Source organism: Hyperolius riggenbachi, chromosome 7 (genome assembly GCF_040937935.1).
Source record: "Hyperolius riggenbachi isolate aHypRig1 chromosome 7, aHypRig1.pri, whole genome shotgun sequence".
In the NCBI taxonomy this organism is placed as follows: Eukaryota; Metazoa; Chordata; class Amphibia; order Anura; family Hyperoliidae; genus Hyperolius; species Hyperolius riggenbachi.
In genome coordinates this window covers 127,920,391-127,941,637 of record NC_090652.1, presented here as the reverse complement: position 1 = coordinate 127,941,637, position 21,247 = coordinate 127,920,391, and the positions used below count along the sequence as shown (strand labels likewise).

General features: G+C 44.1%; 1 protein-coding gene across 3 annotated transcripts in view; it reads right to left on the bottom strand.

Annotated features, from left to right (window-relative positions):
* KATNIP (katanin interacting protein) overlaps positions 1-21,247 on the bottom strand; it is a 186,640-nt gene that overhangs the window by 135,255 nt on the left and 30,138 nt on the right. For all 3 annotated transcript variants that reach the window (XM_068244638.1, XM_068244637.1, XM_068244639.1), the window contains 5 exons: positions 19,398-19,523; positions 16,934-17,008; positions 8,505-8,584; positions 5,931-6,000; positions 2,299-2,493 (listed from right to left, as the gene is read on the bottom strand). In XM_068244638.1, coding sequence (XP_068100739.1) covers positions 2,299-2,493; positions 5,931-6,000; positions 8,505-8,584; positions 16,934-17,008; positions 19,398-19,523 — 546 coding nt within the window. The remainder of the gene's footprint in view (positions 1-2,298; positions 2,494-5,930; positions 6,001-8,504; positions 8,585-16,933; positions 17,009-19,397; positions 19,524-21,247) is intronic.

The window sequence follows — 21,247 nt, the reverse complement described above, 5'->3', positions numbered from 1 at the left end:
GGATTAGTTTGGCTCTATGGAGTAGGGCTTGAAACACCCAGAGGTTCCCTATTTATTTTATGAAACCGATAGCAATTGGGCATGGAAAAAAATAATTTTTGAGAACTGTAATTTTGCTAAAAATCAGTACAGTACAGTATTTTTTTTGTTAGAATATTTCTTTTGACAATTTTTTGCCAAAAGCATAGCATTTGCAGAAAACTTTTCAAACTTACTGCTGGAATTTATTAGACTCTATGGAGACCTGAGGCAAATGAAACAAACGATTCATGAGCCATATTCACTAAATAGCAATACATTTTACCATTATTTACGTAGACTTCATAGAGCGTATTGTGCAATTAGCGCATTATGGGCGGAGCTACATATGGAAGAGCTGACTTGCACAGTAAGTGGTAGTTTAGGAAGACTAGGCCGCAGTGGCTGGATGGTGTACTGGTTAAGGGCTCTGCCTTTGACATGGGAGACCAGGGTTCAAATCCTGGCAAGGGTCAGTACCTATTCAGTAAGGAGTTCAAGGCAAGACTCCCTAACACTGCAGGGTGGCCTCTTGAGCGCATCCCAGCGGCTGCAGCTCTTGAGCGCTTTGAGTCCAACAGGAGAAAAGCGCTATAAAAATGTTCGGATTATTATTATTATTATTAGATGGATGTTAGCGGCCATAGCGGGATGCTGCAGCGTTGCCACCATGATTGTTCCATCAAATGAATAAGTGATATGCTTTTTAAAGCAAACCTGTAATCAGAAAAAGAAAAAAGTGAAATGCTTACCTTAGTAGGGGGAATACTCTGGGACATCCCCTCTGCTACCAGACTGGACTCTCTTGATCTTCAAGCCCATGCTCCTCTCCATTTACAAGGGTGTTTGCACCAAGGACATGCCAGTGGGTTTGAACATGCGCAGTAGCACAGAGCCGCTGATGCTACTCCACAAGCTGTACTGTGTGCCTGCACAGTGTGGCCATGCTCATATACAGAGGGAAATGTGGTTGTGTGTAATCTTCAACATTAAATGGGTTCTGTAGCGCATTATAAAAACAAAAACTGTCACTTACCTGGGGCTTCTACCGGCCCCCTGCAGATATCCTGTTCCGCTCTGTCACTCAAGAATCCTCCGTTCCCCGCCATGCGTCACATCCAAATATTCGTCTAACTAGACGAATGTCACTGTGGCTGCACGGACGTGGACCCATGCCTCTTCGCTCCCGCCTCTAGGAGCTTACTGCGCAGGCACAGTACGAGAAAATGTCATACTGCGCCTGCATAGTAAGCTACCGGAGACGCGAGCGACGATGTGCGCGGCCTCGCTCCCGCAACCGCAGTGACATTCGTCTAGTTAGACGAATAATTGGATGTGCCCCGCGGCACAGGGACCAGAGGATCCTTGAGGACCGGCGTGGGAAAAGATGTCTGCAGGGGGCCGGTAGAAGCCCCAGGTAAGTGACAGTTTTTGTTTTTATAATGCACTACAGAAACCCTTTAATGCCAAAGAATATTAAACCCCCTTGCCGGTCCAATTCCCGCGGCAAGGGGGCAGCACGGCACTTTAAAAATAAATAAATAAATAAATCTTGTAGCGAGCCCAGGGCTCGCTACATGATAGCCGCTGAGCAGCGGCATCACCCCACCCACTCCGATAGCCTCCAGCGATCAGAGTAATCCGGCGATCAGATTTCCTGCTGGGCTTCCCCGGTCGCCATGGCGACGGGGCGGGATGATGTCACCGACGTCATGGACGTCAGAGGGAATCCCGATCCACCCCTCAGCACTGCCTGGCACTGATTGGCTAGGCTGCGCAAGGGGTCTGGAGGGGGGGGGCGCGGTTAGCGGCGAATCGGCAGCGAGCGGCGGCGATCGAGAAATGCACGCAGCTAGCAAAGTGCTAGCTGCGTGCAATAAAAAAAGAAAATTTTGAAAATCCGCCCAGCGGGGCCTGAGAAATCCTCCTACGCAGGTTACCCCGAGCTGAGCTCGGGATAACCGGCAAGGAGGTTAAAGGGTCCCAGTGCAGCGCAAGAAGGGTGAATGAGGATTGTGGAAGCCTCTGGACCACAATGTCCTGATAGTTGTAGAATAAGGAGGACAATTTTTTGTAAGATCAAATCACACTAAGTGTTGTTATGCAGTAGTTTGTATGTTTTATAACTGGCAAACTTAAGTATATTTTTGGTAGTGAAAATTTGCACTAAATTCTTTAGCTGCAGATTAGCATTATTTGCGTTGAATTGGGCACATCACCTTCTCCAGCTAAACTGTGTAAACTGACCATTACTTAAACCAGAATTACATAGGAGCTTACCTGGACTTTTCCATTGACCAAGTTATGAAGGACTCCCGGAAAGTCAGCGTTCCTTATGTCTATGTCAAAAGGGGATATATATATTTTCTGATTCCTTGAGTCAAAGAACTCAACTTCAGTGAAACCCACAAAGTGAGGATTTCCCCAGTTGGATAGAATTTCCACTGTAATGTAGATCGCATCTTTTATTCCAGACTGCAAATACATAAAAACGTGCATTAATAAAATAGAAAGAGTTATAACCAGACTAACATACAATGAAAACAACTTTTTTTTATAAATTAGATAATTATAGAAAATTTTGGAATGTCTGCCTGATTTATGAAAACGAATAAAGCAGAAAACTGCAGATAAATTAAGGAAAAACTCAATAAGGATTTGTTCTCTGGATTGGAGGGGGCTAAATGTGAGGGCATGACAGACATTTAACTGGAGGGTGGTGATCCAGAGAACTTCTGCAGTAAAATTTGGTTCCTCACTCCCATTGTTTAGCATATTTTTACTTCCTGAGTGGTGCTGGCTTTTGGCAGGTCCTCACAGTGTGCAGCCTTGTTATTCAGAGTTCAAAAACTGGTAAAACAGTATAAACTGTGGTTAAAGTGGGATTACACTCAACACTGAATTTTTACCCTAATGCATTAAACACAGTAAAAATAAATATGAAACACTCTCTTATGTCATTTCAATGCATACTTATGCCTCACTGAAGCTAACCGATCTCATTGTCGCTGCAGGACAAAATGGTCAGATTAACTCCTAATTAATACACTGGTCGATTCCAGCAATCGATCGACCGATTCTATGGAATCAATCGGAAATCGATTCTATCAAATCTATTGATCGATTTGCGGCCGATTTCGATCAATTTGATCTATCTGACAGGATGGAAAATCTAGGTCGATCTGCTGCTACTGGATCTAATGATCCAATAATGCATTTAGATCGATTTCCAATAGATTTCATTCTGAAATCTATTGGAAATCTGTTCCTAGTGCGTGGCACACGTCAGATAGATTTCTGTCGGATTCGACTTGACAGGCATCTGACAGAAATTTGATGGTCGAATCTGCTGCAAATCTATAAGTGTATGGCCACCTTAAGTAATTACTAAGCCAATAAAGGAGAGAAAGTTATCTGTTTTCCCCTGGATACAGGATATGAGCCAATGTAGGGGACAGCCGAGTGACACGGCTGTCCCCAGTACAGAGCTGCCGTAGATCGCTGCGCTGAACAATGTATTTAAAAGTAAGACGAAAAGATCCGGGCACTAGCTCCAACAGTTGCAGTTAAGTGACACGTTTATTCCATCCCCGTCATCCCAATATACATGGCAATAGTTAGCCTGACAGCCGTTTCGCAGGCAAAAAGACCCGCTTAGTCAAAGGCAAGATTATTGCTTCTGACCAAGCGGCTCTTTGCCTGCTTCAGCGCGCATGATCCTTGCAAAACACGTCCCCAGCAGTTCACGCCAACTGGCATTGAGCGATCCTGGGGCTGCCACCTTGCGACCCCCAATTGGCGCTAGGCGGTGGCAAGGAGGTTGAAGAAAACCTGGGGTGAACCTAAGGGAAAAAACAGATACTTCCCTATGAAGAGGTTAGCCTCTGGATCGTCCAGAGGTTTCCCGTGTCCTTGAGACCTCCACTGCTGCCAAGGTCCCTGTTGAAGTCCGCATTTGCTATCTCTTATGTACAAGAGCATGGCAGCTCCTGCACAATAGCAGAGTCGCTTATGGACAAGCAGTTCTGGCTTACTGTGCAGGCGTGGCTGTACTCGCTCAGGTGCAATACAGCCATGCTCTTGCACAGCAGCGAGCGTGGCCAAGATAACATATCCAATATGCTCTTGTCAGATATGTTCCTAGTGTCCTTGTGAGACAACGGTGGCCTTGAGGATGCAGTGGCTTCCCTCTTCATAGGTATCTAATTTTTTCCTTTAGGTTTCCTCGGGTACAATTTAATGTGGGCCAAGACTTAATTGGGGCAGGTAACCTTAAAGAGGAGCTGTTAGCCACACTATCTCAGAAAAAAACATATATTAGTAGATAAATACTTGCTCTACTTACATAACATATCTATTGCACTGTCCACATTTTGATTTCAGTGAATGTTATATAGTAAATAAAGAGAATTCTATTTCTGTCAGTTGCCATTTTGGAATCCCTGTGTTTGAAGCCAATCCAGATGTAATTTCCTCCCTTACTCTGTCTCCTCTCCTCTTTCTGATTTAGTATGCTTGTATGGCTTCCTCCCAGTCTTCAAAAACTCCCACACAGCTCTGCAGTAAGGTCACAAATCATTGTATGACTTGGTTTATTTGTATGGATCGGATATCAGCCGAGTTACTTTATCAGCTTCTTAGCACAATACATATTGGCCAATCAGAGAGGAAAAGAGGTGTGGGAGGGGAAAATGGAAGTGAAAGAAACTTTAGCTCATCAGGCTGCATTAGTTATGTTTGAGGGGAAAAGGGAGGAAACTAAACAAGAAAAAAAAAAAAAAAAAACAGCATGCACTGCAACTTCTCTTTTGCGCAGATGTACCAAATAAGAGCCAGGGGACCTGGTAAATTATAGTCTATTGAGAAGGAAAGTAAGAGTGATTTTTAACTTTTGGATTGCCTGGTTAGCATCCTTATTACTGGTTTACCAGATAAAAATAGAGAATTGATTTTTGATTTTATGCCTAACAGTTACTTTTAAGCTAATTTGGCTGCTGATGCCAACATAAAACTTATTTACATAAAGCCTATTGCTAAGCAAGGAGGCAGATGCATTACAGATGTGAGGACAATAATGTTAGCTGCACAGCATTCTCAGTAGCAGAAAAGCAGTTTTAAGCACTTCAGTACCACAAGCTTTACCCAAACCCCCCCCCCCAAGGACCAGGCCATTTTTCACACAAGTGGCTACTGCAGCTTTAAGGGCTTGCTTCCGGGCCGCACAACTCAGCACATAAGTGATCCCCCCCCCTTTTCTCCCCACCAACAGAGCTCTGTTGGTGGGGTCTGATCGCACCCCAGGTGTTTTTTTTTTATTTTTTATATTTATGTCATTTTTTCTAATATTTTTTACTATTTTTTCTGGGCACCATAGAGCTTACCTGGTCCTCTCTCCACCCCATCATTTCACCACTGTCCCCTGGTGACTTCACACGCCCCACTGTGTCTTCGGTACTGCTTGGCATGTTTTGGAAGTACTCACATCCCCAGTGCTTCCGAACACAGAAGGGAGCATTTCTGAAGGCTGCACAAGGAGTTCCCAAAGAGGTATTTGACCTAGCAGGTTGAATAACTTCAACAGGGAAAGGGGATGGAACAGCGGGACAGAGAAGACAAGGGAATGCTCTTCAAAGCCTTCCCTCTACATAGATAAATATCTAACCTGAAGTTAGTTTGCTTCGCTTCAGGTTCACTTTAACGTGGCCATACATGGTAAAGTACTCGCCAACACTATTCAACTTTCTGAAAAATTCATCAGAATTTCCATTATAGCCAATGAGAAAACAGGAAATTTAATCAGATTAAAAAAAAAAAAAAAAAAAAAAAAGCACACAAAAAAACCTCAACATGATGTTACAGCATGATGCCATTACATTCAAATTCCAAAAAATTGCAAAACTATAACTATTTACCTTTGAAATATGACTAGATGTAGATGTGTCATCAAAGTTTTGGAGAACTTTCAGTAATTTCTTCTGTTGACTAAAAGTAGAAACAGTAAAGCTCATAATAAACTTAATTTGAACTATGTAAAAGATTTACAGCCTACATATGTACTCAAACACTGCCTGAGGCGCCAGGAGCTTCCCCATACAACTCCTCGATTCCTCCAACCACCCATCCACCACTAATCTCTGCTACATGAGACAGCTTTACTCACAAATTTGTGATCTGCTTTCAGGGCATATGATGTTATCAGTGACATGGGTCCAGCAGTGAGGAACAGAATTACAAATCGCACTGATCACAACTTGTGTAGATTGCCAAACAATTATTTAAAGGATACCAGAGCTGTAAGGTAAAAATGGTAGATGCAGTGGTTAGGGTGTAAAGAGTACATACTGGCCACTCCTGTTGGTTCCCTCCGTCTGCTGCCATTCTTGTAGTATATATGCCAATGTCCCGGCGACTTTCCTGACCTTTGCCCTGGACATACTGTGCCGCGCATGAGCAGTATGTCCTTCTGTCCTCACTTCTGCCCGACGCATAATTACAAGCACAGAAGCGCTGACACCTCCGTCTTCTCCGTGCTTGCGTCTGCGCTCCACTAAAGCAAGCGGCACACGCAAAGTGGAGTCGCGTTGGATGCTAGCCAGTGGCGTAGCTAAAGAGCTGTGGGCCCCGGTGCAAGTTTTACATGGGGCCCCCCCAAACACTCTATACATAACAATTGATACGGCGCACCAAAACCTGCCAAGGACAACCCCAGTGTCAGAGGTGCAAGTAGTGGATGGGGAACAGTGTGTTAAGGATTACTACTATTCAAAGCATCTATAGAAGTGATTTTTACCAGCACAGGACCAATAGAGAGCTAATACTGTGATAGAAGGTGGACCCTTCGGGGCCCCTCTGGCCCAAGGGCCCCGATGCGGTCGCTACCTCTGCACCCCCTATTGCTACGCCCCTGATGCTAGCACTTGGAGTGAGTTCAGAGGGGGCATGATTTTGCATGGGGATTTATATATGTGTATGTCAATAGAAATGTATATTGATGCATGCCAATTTATAAAAGTAAACATGCTCAAATAGTATTTACATTGTTTAGCCTTTGCTACTTGAAAAAACAGTGCCTGATATTGAAACTAAATTCTTGTGCAAAATCATGCCCCCCTCCAAACTCACTCCAAGTGCTAGCATCCAACGCGACTCCACTTTGCATGTGACGCTTGCTTTAGTGGAGCTCAGACAGAAGCACAGAGAAGACGGAGGTGTCAGCGTGCTTCGGCGCTTGTAATTATGCAACTGGCAGAAGTGAGGACAGAAGGACATACTGCGCATGCGCGGAGCAGCATGGCCACATGCACGGCGCAGTATTGCCGGAGCAAAGGTCAGGAAAGTCGTCTTACGGCCCTGGTATCCTTTACGTAGCTGCCACACATATATATGGTGTAGGTAAGTCCTCAGTAAAAAAGCTTGCAGAGGACAAGGAGAAGTGAAGAGAAATGGCCACAGGCATAAGCCAAAGTAGTGCTGTGTGTATATATGTGTACAGGTTATTGATAAAGGAAAGGCACCTGTAAACAACAGGCAGCTAAGAGGTCCCCAGGCACTACAGTATGGCACAATTGGAAATGCAGTATAACTGAATTATGGTACAGGGTTGGAAGTGAATTAGTATATTTTAAGATATTGGTTATATTTATCTTATATTTTAAAGCAAAACTGTGGATAGTTTGTTTAGTTTTGGTTGCAGTAAACTACAGCCAGAACCTTCGCCAGGATTTTACTGGTGTTTACTGGTGCAGAGCATGCAAGTACAGATTCTTGTACTTTCTCTGCATCTTTAGGGCTCGCTTGTACTTGTCCGTTGCTGACCGCATTATCAGCTATGCACAGTGATGCAATCCCAAGGGACCAAAGTACATAGACTCCATTATCTGATGTCCCAACCATGAGTTACAATTCATTGTGGAATCGCAATGCATGGTTGCATACAGTTCTGGGCGTGGTGCTGTACGTTGCGACGGCCCCCTGCGTTGCCCGCCGTGCAGACATGGAAACAAGGCTTTAGGGCCCGTTTCCACTATAGCGTTACGAAATCGCCGGCGAATCACCGCAGGCAAATCGCATGCGGGTGCGATTCCGCATGCGTTTTTTGCCGCGATTTCGCATGCGATTTCGCATAGGTAAGGCTGTATGCGATTTTAACCATGTCACTGCCTGTGTGAATTAACATGGGTACCTATGCGAAATCGCATGCGAAATCGCGACAAAAAACGCATGGGGAAAACGCATGCGATTTCCCTATTAAATACATTGCGTGCGATTCGCCTGCATTCCACACGCAGGCGAATTCTGAGGCCCCTACCCTGCAGATTTTTTCTGCACAGAAAAACGTGCGGGGAAACGCACAAGTGGAAACAGTCCCATCCACTTGTACTGACTGTGCGAATCCGCATGCGTTGCCCGCATGCGGATTCGCGATAGTGGAAACGGGCCCTTACAGGAAAAGCAACAATGAAATAATCAGAATAATGAACTCCTACCTCATATTGAGAAGGTTAATGCTTTCAATGGCTTCTGGTTCTGAAATCACACCATCTTTATTCTCGTTTGGCTCTGATAACTTGTTAAAAACAAAACAATACAGTTAATTCAAAGAAATAATTATGCTTTGAAAATGACTTGTTTTACTACATATAATGTAATTTGTTCAGCTTCTTGATCAGGATAGGAGCTGAAGTCCTGAATTGTATATATTTTTATTACATCAGTCTGCCATGTACCTCGCATAGCAAGTAGTGCTATAAGTGTGTACAAAAAAAGTGCAGGATAGTGCACAATCAATGCTTTAACAAGAATAGGGCCCACTCCAATTCACTTTTTTTCACCTAAGAGGGATTTTCACATCTTATCAATACAATGCTTTTTAAGCCACAAGCAAGTAAGAAAATATTCAGAATAATTACTCTTCACCTACTTTTTGGTACCATTTTAATTGCGGAGTGCTAAAAAGTTATTTTAAACAGAAGATGAAAAATGATCTCCTAGGAGAAAAAGTGAAATGAATCTGACCCATAGGCCTATGTGCAATTCATTTTTTTCTCCCGAGTTTTCTCCTAGGTGACATGTTTATAACTTATCAATAAAATACATTTCCTCCTATGTGTTCATCTAGGAGATTATTTACCATCTTCTCTTTAAAATAACTTTTCAGCAATTTGTAATTGAAAAAATACCAAAAAGTAGGTAAAAAAGTATCAAAATTATTTCAAGTACAGTGGGACGCAAAAGTATGGGCAACCTTGTTAATCGTCACGATTTTTCTGAATAAATCGTTGGTTGTTACAATAAAAAATGTCAGTTAAATATGTCACATAGGAGACACACACAGTGATATTTGAGAAGTGAAATGAAGTTTGTTGGATTTACCGAAAGTGTGCAATAATTGTATAAATAAAATTAGGCAGGTGCATAAATTTGGGCACTGTTTTATTGAGTCCAAAACCTTTAGAACTAATTATTGGAACTCAAATAGGCTTGGTGAGCTCAGTGACCCCTGACCTACATTCACAGATGAATCCAATTATGAGAAAGAGTATTTAAGGGGGTCAATTAAGAGTTTCCCACCTCTCTTAATTTTCTCTAAAGAGTAGCAACATGGGGGATCAAAGCAACTCTCAAATGGCCTGAAGAAAAAGATTGTTCATCATCATGGTTTAGGGGAAGTATACAGACCAAGAAAAATCTCGGATAAACAGAAGCGACAAATGGTGAGAACAGTCAGAGTCAACCCACAGACCAGCACCAAAGACCTACAACATTATCTTTCTGCAGGTGGAGTCACTGTGCATCATTCAAGCATTTACACAAGGAGATGCTGTATGCAAGAGTGATGCAGAGGAAGCCTTTTCTCAGCCCACAGCACACAAAGAGCCGCCTGAGGTATGCTAAAGCACATTTGGACAAGTCAGCTTCATTTTGGAATAAGGTGCTGTGGATTGATGAAACTAAAATTGAGTTATTTGGGCATAACAAGGGGTGTTTTGCATGGAGTAAAAACAACACAGCATTCCAAGAAAAATACCCGCTACCTACAGTAAAATATGGTGGTGGTTCCATCATGCTGTGGGGCCGTGTGGCCAGTGCAAGGACTGAGAATCTTGTCAAAGTTGAGGAATGCATGGATTCCACTCAGTATCAGCAGATTCTGGAGACCAATGTCCAGGAATAAGTGACAAAGCTGAAGCTTCGCCGGGGATGGATCTTTTAGTAAGACAACGACCCTGAACACTGCTCAAAATCCACTAAGGCATTCATGCAGAGGAACAAGCACAACGTTCTACAATGGCCATCTCAGTCTCCAGACCTGAATATAATTGAAAATCTTTGGTGTGCATTAAAGAGAGCTGTCCATGCTCTGAAGTAATCAAACCCGAATAAACTAGAAATGTTTTGTAAAGAGGAATTGTCCAAAATACCTTCAACCAGAATCCAGACTCTCATTGGAACCTACAGGAAGCGTTTAGAGGCTGTAATTTCTGCAAAACGAGGCTTTACTAAATATTGATTTTATTTCTTTATTGTGGTGCCAACATTTATGCACCTGCCTAATTTTGTTTAAACAATTATTGCACACTTTCTGTAAATCTATTAAACTTCATTTCACTTCTCAAATATCACTGTGTGTGTCTCCTATATGATATATTTACCTGACATTTTTTATCGTAAGAACCAATGATTTATACGGGAAAATCATGACGATTAACAAGGTTGCCCAAACTTTCGCATCCCACTGTATTTTCTTGTTTGCAGATGGTTTCAAAGGTGTGAACATCTCACATAGGAGAAAGCACAAGAGAAAAAGTTAATTGCATATGGGTCATAGGGCCATATGCAATTCACTTTTTCACTTGAGTTTTCTCCTAGGAGATAAATTTTCATCTTCGATTTAAAATAACTTTCCAGAACTTTTCTAGTAAAAAGTCCCAAAAAGTAGGTGAAAAAGTACTATAAAAATTATTTTGAGTATTTTTTTGCTCGCAGGTGGCTTAACCTCCCTGGCGGTTCATTTCTGTCTGGAATTAGGAGTCAAAAGCGGTACATTTTTTTTTCAAGAATTTAAGACCTCCAATTCTTAATTCTTAACTCACCAAAATATATCAGAATAGAGGCCTGGTAGACATTCTGCATATAAATAAAAGACTGGAACACAAATTTGCTGAAATAATAAAATTTATCAATAAACTGAAAAAAATAGGAAAACTGTACAAATAAGGCAGCAAGAAGATAATTATACACATTATGTACATGTATACTTAGTACACCTCCCGTGTATGATAAGTTTTAAAGCAGGGAGCAGCACAGAGTCCAACATTGCAGTCAGGGCAGTAGATGCGCGACTCCTTCCTGACTTTTTTGCCCCTCTCATCGGTCTTCGAGCAGCACACCACACATGTCCTGGTTGGTGTGTTTTTTTTGGCGGTGGGAGGTATGTGCTCCGGGAAGTGCCGGCCAGTGAGTCGCTCCGGGTTAACGACATAGGAGGCACGTCGCCCAGTTCTGGCATCTGTGGCAGTCTGGTACCGCAAACAGATACACTCGCACATCCTCCATATGTAGTCCGCGTGAGTAATTGGCCTTTCACTGCGCTGCTTGTAGAGTATATAAGAATTCCACAGAGACTGCTCCAGAAGATGTCGGAATATCTTTTTATAGTATTTCTTCTGCTGCTTGCGGACTGCGGGATAAAATGTCACTGCTTGGTCCGCTCTGTCCACTCCACCCATTGTTTGGTTGTAGTCCACCACAACCTGCGGCTTCTGTATTTCCTTTCCTGCTCTCGTTTTGGTGGGAACAGTGGAGGTGTCGTGGACTGTGGAAAGTAGACAAACGTCTTTTTTATCCCGCCAGCGGAGAGCCAGCATCTTTCCTTTCTGCCAAGCAGCTATGTCCCCTGGTTTCAATTTCTGCTTCCCAAAAGATGTAGGCATCTCCCGCCTGTTCGGCCTAACTGTGCCGTAGGCATCAGTGCGACGCTTTATGAGGATCTCAAAGAGTTCCGGGGAAGAATAAAAATTGTCCGTGGTGACACAATATCCCTTGTCCAGTAACGGCTCAGCAAGTGATAAAACGGAACTTGTCGCCACTCCGTAGTCGCTGAACCGGGGATTGAACTTTGTTCCCTTTCCGGTGTACAAAACTGTATTCCAGATGTACCCGGTTGAAGACTCACACAACATATAAGATTTGATTCCAAAGCGGGCCCGCTTAGAAGCTATAAATTGCAGCCAGCTCAGCCTCCCCTTGTAAGCCATGAGGCTCTCATCCACGGATATATCCCGCTCTGGAACATACGTGGTCCTGAAGTTCTCCACCACCATCTCGTACACTTCCCAGATTTTTTTCAGTTTGGGAGCAGGGTGAGTGGACTCCTCAAAAGTGTCGTTATTGGCGAAATGGAGAAATTTCATGATGAGCGAAAACCGGTACTCGCTCATCACCGTACCAAAGAACGGGGTCGCTATCATTTTGTTGGTGGTCCAATACCACTTCCCCACCACCCCCTGCAGAATGATAAGTCCCAAAAATAGCCAAATATCTTCTTTGGTGACCGGCTCCCAGGTCCTGCTTCTTGAGAAGGGGCGTCGTGGAGCAGCCAGTTGTTGGGTGGCATAACGATTAGTCTCCTCCACAATCTTCTCAATAACGGCCTCATCAAAGAAGAGCTGCAGGTAGGCCAGGGGGTTGTGCTCACACACTTTCTTCAGGCCAGGCTCCCCAGTAAAAGGAAAACGGGGGGGCGGTGGCGGTGCCTGAGAAAGGTCAACGGGGCACCAGACCCGGACATCGCTAACATCCGTGGTGATGGAATCACTCTCGCTGTCGCTACCTGGGTCGGATGAGAGGTCCCCAGGTGCGTCACTGTCGCTTGAGTCCGCCAGTGACTGCAAATCGCTGTCCTCCAACTCCACCAGCGATTCCGCAGCGAGCTGCCTTCTTGAAGCGGACGCCATAGCAAACTACAGGCAGAAAACGGCAGGCAGAGAGTTGTCAAAATCCAGGCAAAAATCGGTACACAGTAAATCAATCAAAGTCCAGGCAAAATCAGTGCAGGGAGAAGGCAAAGAGAATAGTCAAAAATGCAGGCAAAAATCAGTAACGGGTATCCAATAATCAGTAGTCAATCAATCAGCAACTCACAGATCAAACAGCCAGCAGCCACGGTCTCCAGAGAGCAAATGGCAACATTGAATTGAATACAAACTAACTTGTATTCAATTCAATGCTACTTGTGGCCAATCAGATCACTTGTCATTTTTTTTTGTTTTCATTTCTGCCTCCCTACCCATGTGGCCAATCAGATCATTTGTGTCATTTTTATTTTTTTTCCTCTCCCTCCCCCTGTGGCCAATCACATTGTTTATTATATTTGACTGTGTTACTTCTCCCTCCCTACCCCCTGTGTCCAATCACAGTCATTTATTGTTTGTTTTTTTTCTCCCTGACTCCCTCCCTCCTTCCCCCATGATCCCACGCTGCCGCACAACGTCACGCATGTACGCCGCTCCTTGCCACTGATAGGCCGCCGGGTCCCCGGAAGATCAGCCAGGTAATGGGGACTCCGGCGGCCGGGAGGGAGAAGCCTGGGTCCCGCTGTGCAGCGCGATCAGCGCGCGGGACCCAGAGAGACACTGCGCAGCATGTATTTAGCCAGCCCGACCTGTGTTCGGGCTCACCGCTTTCAGCACACAAAGCGGAGCCCGAACACGGGTCGGGCTTACCGCCAGGGGGGTTAAAAGGCAATTTATTGACAAGTTTGTCACCTAGGAGAAAACTCAGGAGAAAAAAATGAATTGTATATGAGCCATACTGTTTTCTTGATATACTGTAGATGGGATGTTATTCTTACCAGATCCCTAAGGATTTTTTTTTTCCCTCAGAAAAACACAAACCCATTTTTCCTGAAAACGTTTGTTTGAAAAATAGCAACTTATGAAGTTTTGGATACATTTTCCAATGTTTTTCCATAGAAACAAACTTACAATTTTGCTAAATACCCCCTTTCCTTGAATCCATACATTTTCTGATAGCTAGTACTAATATAATTAAAAGTGCTCTTGATTTTGGACACTGCATGATAGATGCATGACTGCTTGAAGCAACCCTGAGCAGATGCTGTGGGTATGTATATAAGCATACCCATGGCTATTTGATTAAGAGGAGACACTTACCGGCCCCTTCGGTAAAGCGCTCCTGCTCCCAGGCTGGGTGCTATCCATTACAAGAGATCTGCGACTGACATATTTTGTGCTGTGACTGCGGAATATGAAGCTTGCGGGGGTAATCTCTGAGCATGCGTAGGCTTCCTGGCTTCTTCGCACCCTCAGCACAGATCCCATGTAAGGAATAACGGCCACACCGGGAGCAGGAGCGCTTACCTAAGGGGCTGGTAAGCGTCTCCTCTTAGCCAAATAGCCGTGGATATGCTTATTTGCATACCCACAGCATCTGCTCAGGGTCCCTTTAACAAAAATAATATTTTAAACAAGAACTTCACTAAAACAATGAGTGTATATTAGAGCTACACAATCTCTACAGATCACACATGATAAAAGAATATCAAACTGTATTTAGTTAATCAAGAAGTCAGGAAGTATGGATTTAAAAATCCTTGAACTTAATAAAACAAGCAAAGGAATGTAAATAACTGTGACTAGGGGACTTGACTCCTTTAAAACATATGCCCCGTGTTTAGCAGTAAATTAAAATTTTTCCCAGCAATTTACTCCTATATCTCCAGCATGCAGAGATGCCCTATTTGAGCTATTTTGCCATGATGTATTCTGCATTCCATGGATGTCAAGGTAAGGTATGACTGTGATGGAATAGCATACTAAAAATACAAGGCAAAAGAGCCAGATGGATGAAAGTACAAAACCTGCTAAAATACAAGAGGTATTTTGTGGTGCAAAATAAAATAATAAATAAAAGTGGAATCTGTTAATTATTCAGAAAATAATGGACCAGACCCCACTGAATTTACTAATGCTGTAAACTGCCAATGCATACTTTAGCTAAACATTAACTATAACTTGCATGCTATGAAAATGCTTTAATTAAATTATAAGCTATTCTTCTATAAATATTTTTAAAGGTACATAACAACAACAACAACAACAACAAACTGACTTAAATGGGGCTTCTACCAGTCCCTGCAGCCGCCTTGTGCCTGCGCCATCACTGCAGGATGTTCCAGTCCCCTGCAGTGCCTCTCTTTCAGCAGGGTGACTCAGCTAGTCGATGACCACTGTGCATGCGCGGCCCCACCTGCGAGCAGCATCAATTGCACTCCAGTTGCCGGGAGCGTTCTGCAAATGTGGAGTATCAATGCTCCCGCATTGCACATGAGCAGAGAGCTCCCATCCACAGGAACACGATCAGAAGATGCAAGGACTAGGGCCATGCAACCAGACGAAAAAGGGGCACTGCGGGTGACAGGAACATCCAGGAGTGGTGGAGAGGGCACAGGACGGCTGCAGGGGGCTGGTAGGAGCCACAGGTAAGTTAAACTATTTCGGGTTTTTTTTTGTACTTCAGGTTTCCTTTAAAATGACAGTACTTATCAAATAGCTATCTTAAAGCAGACCAAAATGGCTGTCTAATCAAAAATAAAATGAAATTGGATTACTGATATTGCAGCCCTAAAGAGATATGAGGGCCCCTGGCTACCCTGCTGCTTGCAAGCAAATCTCATTTACAAGTACCCTGTATATTACGTGTATGTACACCACCTCTGCCATCTCTGTACTCTGTCAGCTTTCCATTCAAATATCCCACTATTTCACATTTCTATGTGCAAGTTATACTAAAGTATGAACTGCCCCAATCTTCACTCTTATTTTTCCGTAAGGCTGAATAAGGCCATCCTTATGAAACTGCCCTGGCTAAGTCTTTGCCTCTATGGGCCCTTTTCCACTGGCTGCAATCCACTTCAAAAAGTGGATTTCTATTTTCCGGTGCAAAAAATGCACAGAAAAACTGACTTTATCTCTTGACTAGCGGACTTAAGCCTGTTTAAAAACAGGCTCTAGGCCACCCTCAAAACCCTCCCCTGTCCATGTCTGCCGCATGTCAATGCGCATGCGCGCGCCCCTAGCACTTCTCGCTCCAGTGACCGGCTTGAACTGATGACGCACAATTCAAGCCGGTCACTAGAGCGAGAGGTGCCGGGGAGACGGATGTCTGCAGTCATCGCGGGCACATTGCGGAGGTAAGCTGCCGCTACTTACTCCAACACCCGGGGGGGGGGGGGGGCGGAGACGCAAGGGGGAGGCAGAGGAGGCTGGCGGGGGGCAGCGCAATGATCTGGGATCAGCGCGGGAGCATGCCAAAGGTAAGTTGCCGCTATTGACACTTCACCGGGGGGGCAGGAGACTCAAGCGGGAGGAAAGAAAAACGGGGAAGGCAGGGGGCACAGGAGCACACATGGGGGGCACAGAAGGACACATGGGGGGCAAAGGAGGACACATAGGGGGCACAGGAAGACATATGGGGGTCACAGTAGCACACGAGGACACATGGGGGGTACAGGAGCACACATGAGGTGGCACAGAAGGACATATGGGGGGCACATGAGGACACACAGGACACATGGGGGGCACAGGAGGACATATGGGCGCACAGGAGCACACAAGGACACATGGGGGGCACATAAGGACACATGGGGGGCACATGAGGACACACAGGGGGCACAGGAGGACACATGAGGGGCACAGGAGCACACATGAGGACACACAGAAGGACATGTGCTCCTGGAATATGGACGCACCAAGTTTAGTATTTTTTTTCCCTGTTTTTTGCCTTCCAAACTTTAGTGCATCTTATATTCCAGAGCGTCTTATACGGCGAAAAATGCGGTATTTCCTGAAATAATAATAATAAAAAAAAAGAAAAAGAAAAAACCAAGACCTACTTTAACATCACTAGCATCTAAAAGCAGCTTCTTCTTTTCTCCTCCTTTTCCTCTCCCGTCAGAATCTGCAAAATCCTGTACAAATATAAAAGGTAAAAATTTAACAGAGCAATAGAAATAGATTCATTTTCTATTGATTTCTAGACTAATATTTCAAAACAAGAATGGCTACATTCTAGAAGCTGAAATAAAGCATCCTTGTGTGCAATGACTATGTAAAAAAATGATATCACATTTTAAACCTGATACAGTTCAAGCTCATGAAGTGTAAATTGTTCTAAAAAAAAACCCACAGGTGTCTTAAGGTTACATCAGGCGACTTGGCAGTCGATCGACCATCCGATTTGATTATAAATAGTCGAAACGGATGAAAATCGGTGCCACCAAGTGCATGCTCAACTGATGATGCGCCCAATTTCGGTCCGAAATTGGTCGCATTAATCAGTCGTCACGCTTCAAGATGTAAGTCCGCCGTAGTCGGTCGGGTGCACGGCAGTAACAGCGAGCAATATCGGGACGAGCAATGAACGAAAACAAACCTCCCACGCTGTCCCCCCTAATGGTCAATCTGCTTGCCCAAGTGCCCTATAAATTACCTGTCCGTGGCTGCCGCTGCCTCCAGGCTAGCTCTGGGAATTGTCCTCCATCCATACACACACCCCACATGGTTGCTATTGCAAGTGGCGGAGACGGACAGGTAATGTACAGTGCACTGGCCACTGGGGGGCACAATGACCATTGGGGAGACAGCATCGGGTTGGCGAGGTGATGGATGCAGCATCACAAGGCCGATTCAGGATCGATTTCAGCATGAAACTGATTGGGAATCAGCCTGTGGTGTATGGGCAGGCAACAGATCTCTCCACGATCAGATTTAATCAGATAGAGATCTTTCTCTTTAAAGTCCTCATTTGTACAATAACCTGTGGCCTTTAAACGTGTTTATTATGAACAGAATGCCCTAACTAATTGTGTGAGCTCCAAGATAACTGAAATGAATCACCGGTGACATCTTTACTGCTGCCAGGTGATGTCTGCGGAAGGAGATGCTTCTTGCTGGGCTGTTGAAAACGGTCGTTATTTCCCACAATTCAACGAGGTTTACAAACATTGCTATGGCCCTGACATCACTCTGTGGGAGAGGTTTCACCACAATATCAACCATACAGATGTCCCTGATGATCTACTAGAGAAATGGTGAAGATTTCTTATGGGAAAGGGGGTATCAGCTACTGATTGAGATGAAGTTCAATCGAAGGTTAACGTTCCACTACTTTTGCCCTTCAATTCAATCCACTTTGGGCTCGATCCAATTCACTTTTTTTTCCTAAGTTTTCCCCTGGAGATAATTTTTCCATCTTCTGTTTAAAATAAGTTTTTCATACTCGGCAATTGAAAAAGTACCAAAAAGTACTGTGGGCCAGATTTATCAAGAGTGTCTGAGACAAAATATTAGTAGGTTTTTAGAAATCCGTACAGAACTGTCTCAGACATCCTAAGAAATCACTAGATAGTGCAGATTCCTTCTTAAAGGGGTTCTTTCCCAAATGATGAAAAAAATAAAAAGTGGTTTATGCATAAACTATTAAACATCCTTCTAAAATAGTGTGAAAAGTTTTTCAAAAAAATGAATAGTTTCCTGAATACAACATGTAATGTAAACAGTGACGAATGACAGATTGGGAGGTTAATCCATTTGATAGGGGTGTTTGTTTTTTTTACTTGCATTTCACAAACAGAACTCCTGACTACATAGTTTTCAGTTGTGTAATCCATTGCTGTCAGGAGTTGCAGGTACAGCGATAACAGCTGATCTCTTATGTATTTGCTTCTTGTATTCACTCACAGAGAAAGGACCCCCCCCATCCCTCTCCTCCCTGCAGGAACAGCTAAGCAGATGCCAGCAACTATTCAGTGAGTACTTCATGTGTTTACATAGTTGCCCGGCAACCAGACCCAGCATCTGTGCAGAATAGTTTGTATCTTCTTCCAGTGAGTCATCTGCTATCAGCTGTAGTGTATCCCCTTATTGAACTCTAAAGCCCCGTCTACACGGGGAGATGTTGAGGAGATGTTGTGGCGATCCGGCAGCTAACGCCGGACCGCCTCTTCCGCGTCCCCGCGCGTGCCCGCCGCGTCCCTGCTCACCACGCCGCATCGATTCCCCGCTCGTCCCCGCTTATCTTCCACTCGATTCCCTGCCATTGTCCCCTCGCAGGGAGCGAGCAGGGAATCGGCGGAAGCAAGATCCGTCCTGTCGGATCTTATCAATCGAGCCGCATCAGCGGCTCGATTGATAAGGAGCATCGCGGCCGCATCTACTCGTGTAGATGCGGCTTTAGTTCTCCTGGCAGAGATAAGATAAGGGGACCCTGTTCTCTAAGGGGATCGTGAATATAACTCAGCTCTGCTCCTGTCTCTTTGCTGATCCACTGTAATAATTAATGTTTGTTAATTACTTTACCTGTTCTTCACTTTCATCACTCTGGTAAGAATGTTCATCCTCATCAGACTCAAAATCTTCAGAGTACTTCACATCTGGGCCAATACGGACAGCTGGTCCGCTTTCAGATTTAATGGTTATCGAATTCTACAAAAATGACACAAGAGAATCCTTAATAGCGAAACTTTGTGTAATCTGTGTTATAATTTAAGTAGGCCTCAGTTATTTGGCCTGAGTTTTAGGTAAAAGGCTTGTTCGCAGAATATACCTTTAAATAGAGTTTTCAAAGATGCAGGCAGAAGCATCTCAGTGTCTGCTTGAAGCAGATGATACAAGCAGATACTGAGAACATGTTCCTGAAGGAAGGCCACAGGCCTACACTGCCCCAGACAAATGGACTACGAGAACAATCAACATAGGCCATATTTACTTAATATCACATTCCTGTATGTAAGTGAAAGGCATCATTAAATATTAATTGAGTAGGTGGGTATTATGACACCACGAGGGGTCCAAGCCAATAGTCGGGTCTGGGGGAGGGCTCAGGTGAGGTCACATTTAACTCTTTCCTAGTCAGTATTAAAGGGCCGGATGGGCCAGCGGAGCGCATTCTTATTCCTACTTTCATGCTCTCTATCTGCTGACTGAAACACCTAATTATTTCCTTTCTTTATGTGATCTGGTATAATGGATGCTGTACATAGTTAGTCTAGATGTAACGTAGTATAGACAGGAGATCACATGATTACCGTCACTAGGAAGGTATTCAAGAAGCTGCAACGCAACGGAATGACTAAATGAGAATCTGCTTTGCTAAGATATGACGAACTGTATCTGTATATCTGTTTCATGAATAAACTACTTGTATATTGAAGAAGCCTGAGAACGGTCTATCTCCAATAATGCTTGCTGTGTTGAGAGTCAAGTTATCTCACAGTCTGTGAGGTGCAACTATACGAAGTTGCTGGTGTCGAAGCAAAAAGGTGAATTATAACAATCTGCAGGAAAAAAAAAATCATTGGATAGAAGTTCTAACACCGGTTTTCACTTTCAGATTTTTGTTGTTGTCTGTGGCCTTCCCCATTCTTCATATCTTAACCGCTTCCGGACCGCGCTGATTGAAATTGACGCCCTGTTTGGAACCTGTTATTCCTGCCAGGGCGTAGATATCAATCATCCCCGATACTGCCGATCACGCCGCTCTCCCGTCACTGAACCCCTCTCGCTCTGCCGAGCTCCCTGAGCCGGGCAGAAGCCGATTTCATAGGCTCCGGACCTCATGATCACTGTGAGCCAATCACTTTGGCTCACATTGATCACAGGGTCAGGAGCCAATGAAATCGGCTCATGACCGACTCAGGGAGCTCTGCTGTCATAGGGATGGCAGAGCGAGGGGGCTACAGCAACGGGAGAATGGTGTGAATTACCACGGCAGCGAGTCAGTGCTGCGTGACGCCGGTAAGCGCCCTTTTTTTAAACTAGCAGTCTCTGGTTCTTAAAGCAAACCTGAAATGAAAATTAAGTCAAAATAAACATACACAGGTCACACTTACCTACCGTGTAGTTTACTCCTCAATCTCTTTCTCCTCTCCCGCATCCTGCTTATCCACTGTGATCAATGGAATGCTCCCTCCTCAATTTTTAAAATGGTAATTACCCCACAACAGCTTCCTGGTCAGCACATTGTTAAACTGTAATATCGCCCACTTGAGCCACATGAAAACATGGACCTTACCTTGCACATCGGTTTTCTTTTCAGTTTTAACTAACAGCAATTGATATATAACTGACAGCAACTAATATATATTTCAGTTCTGACTAAATCTTGTCAGAACTGGAAGGAATCTTAAACAAAAGAAAATGGTGAGCTT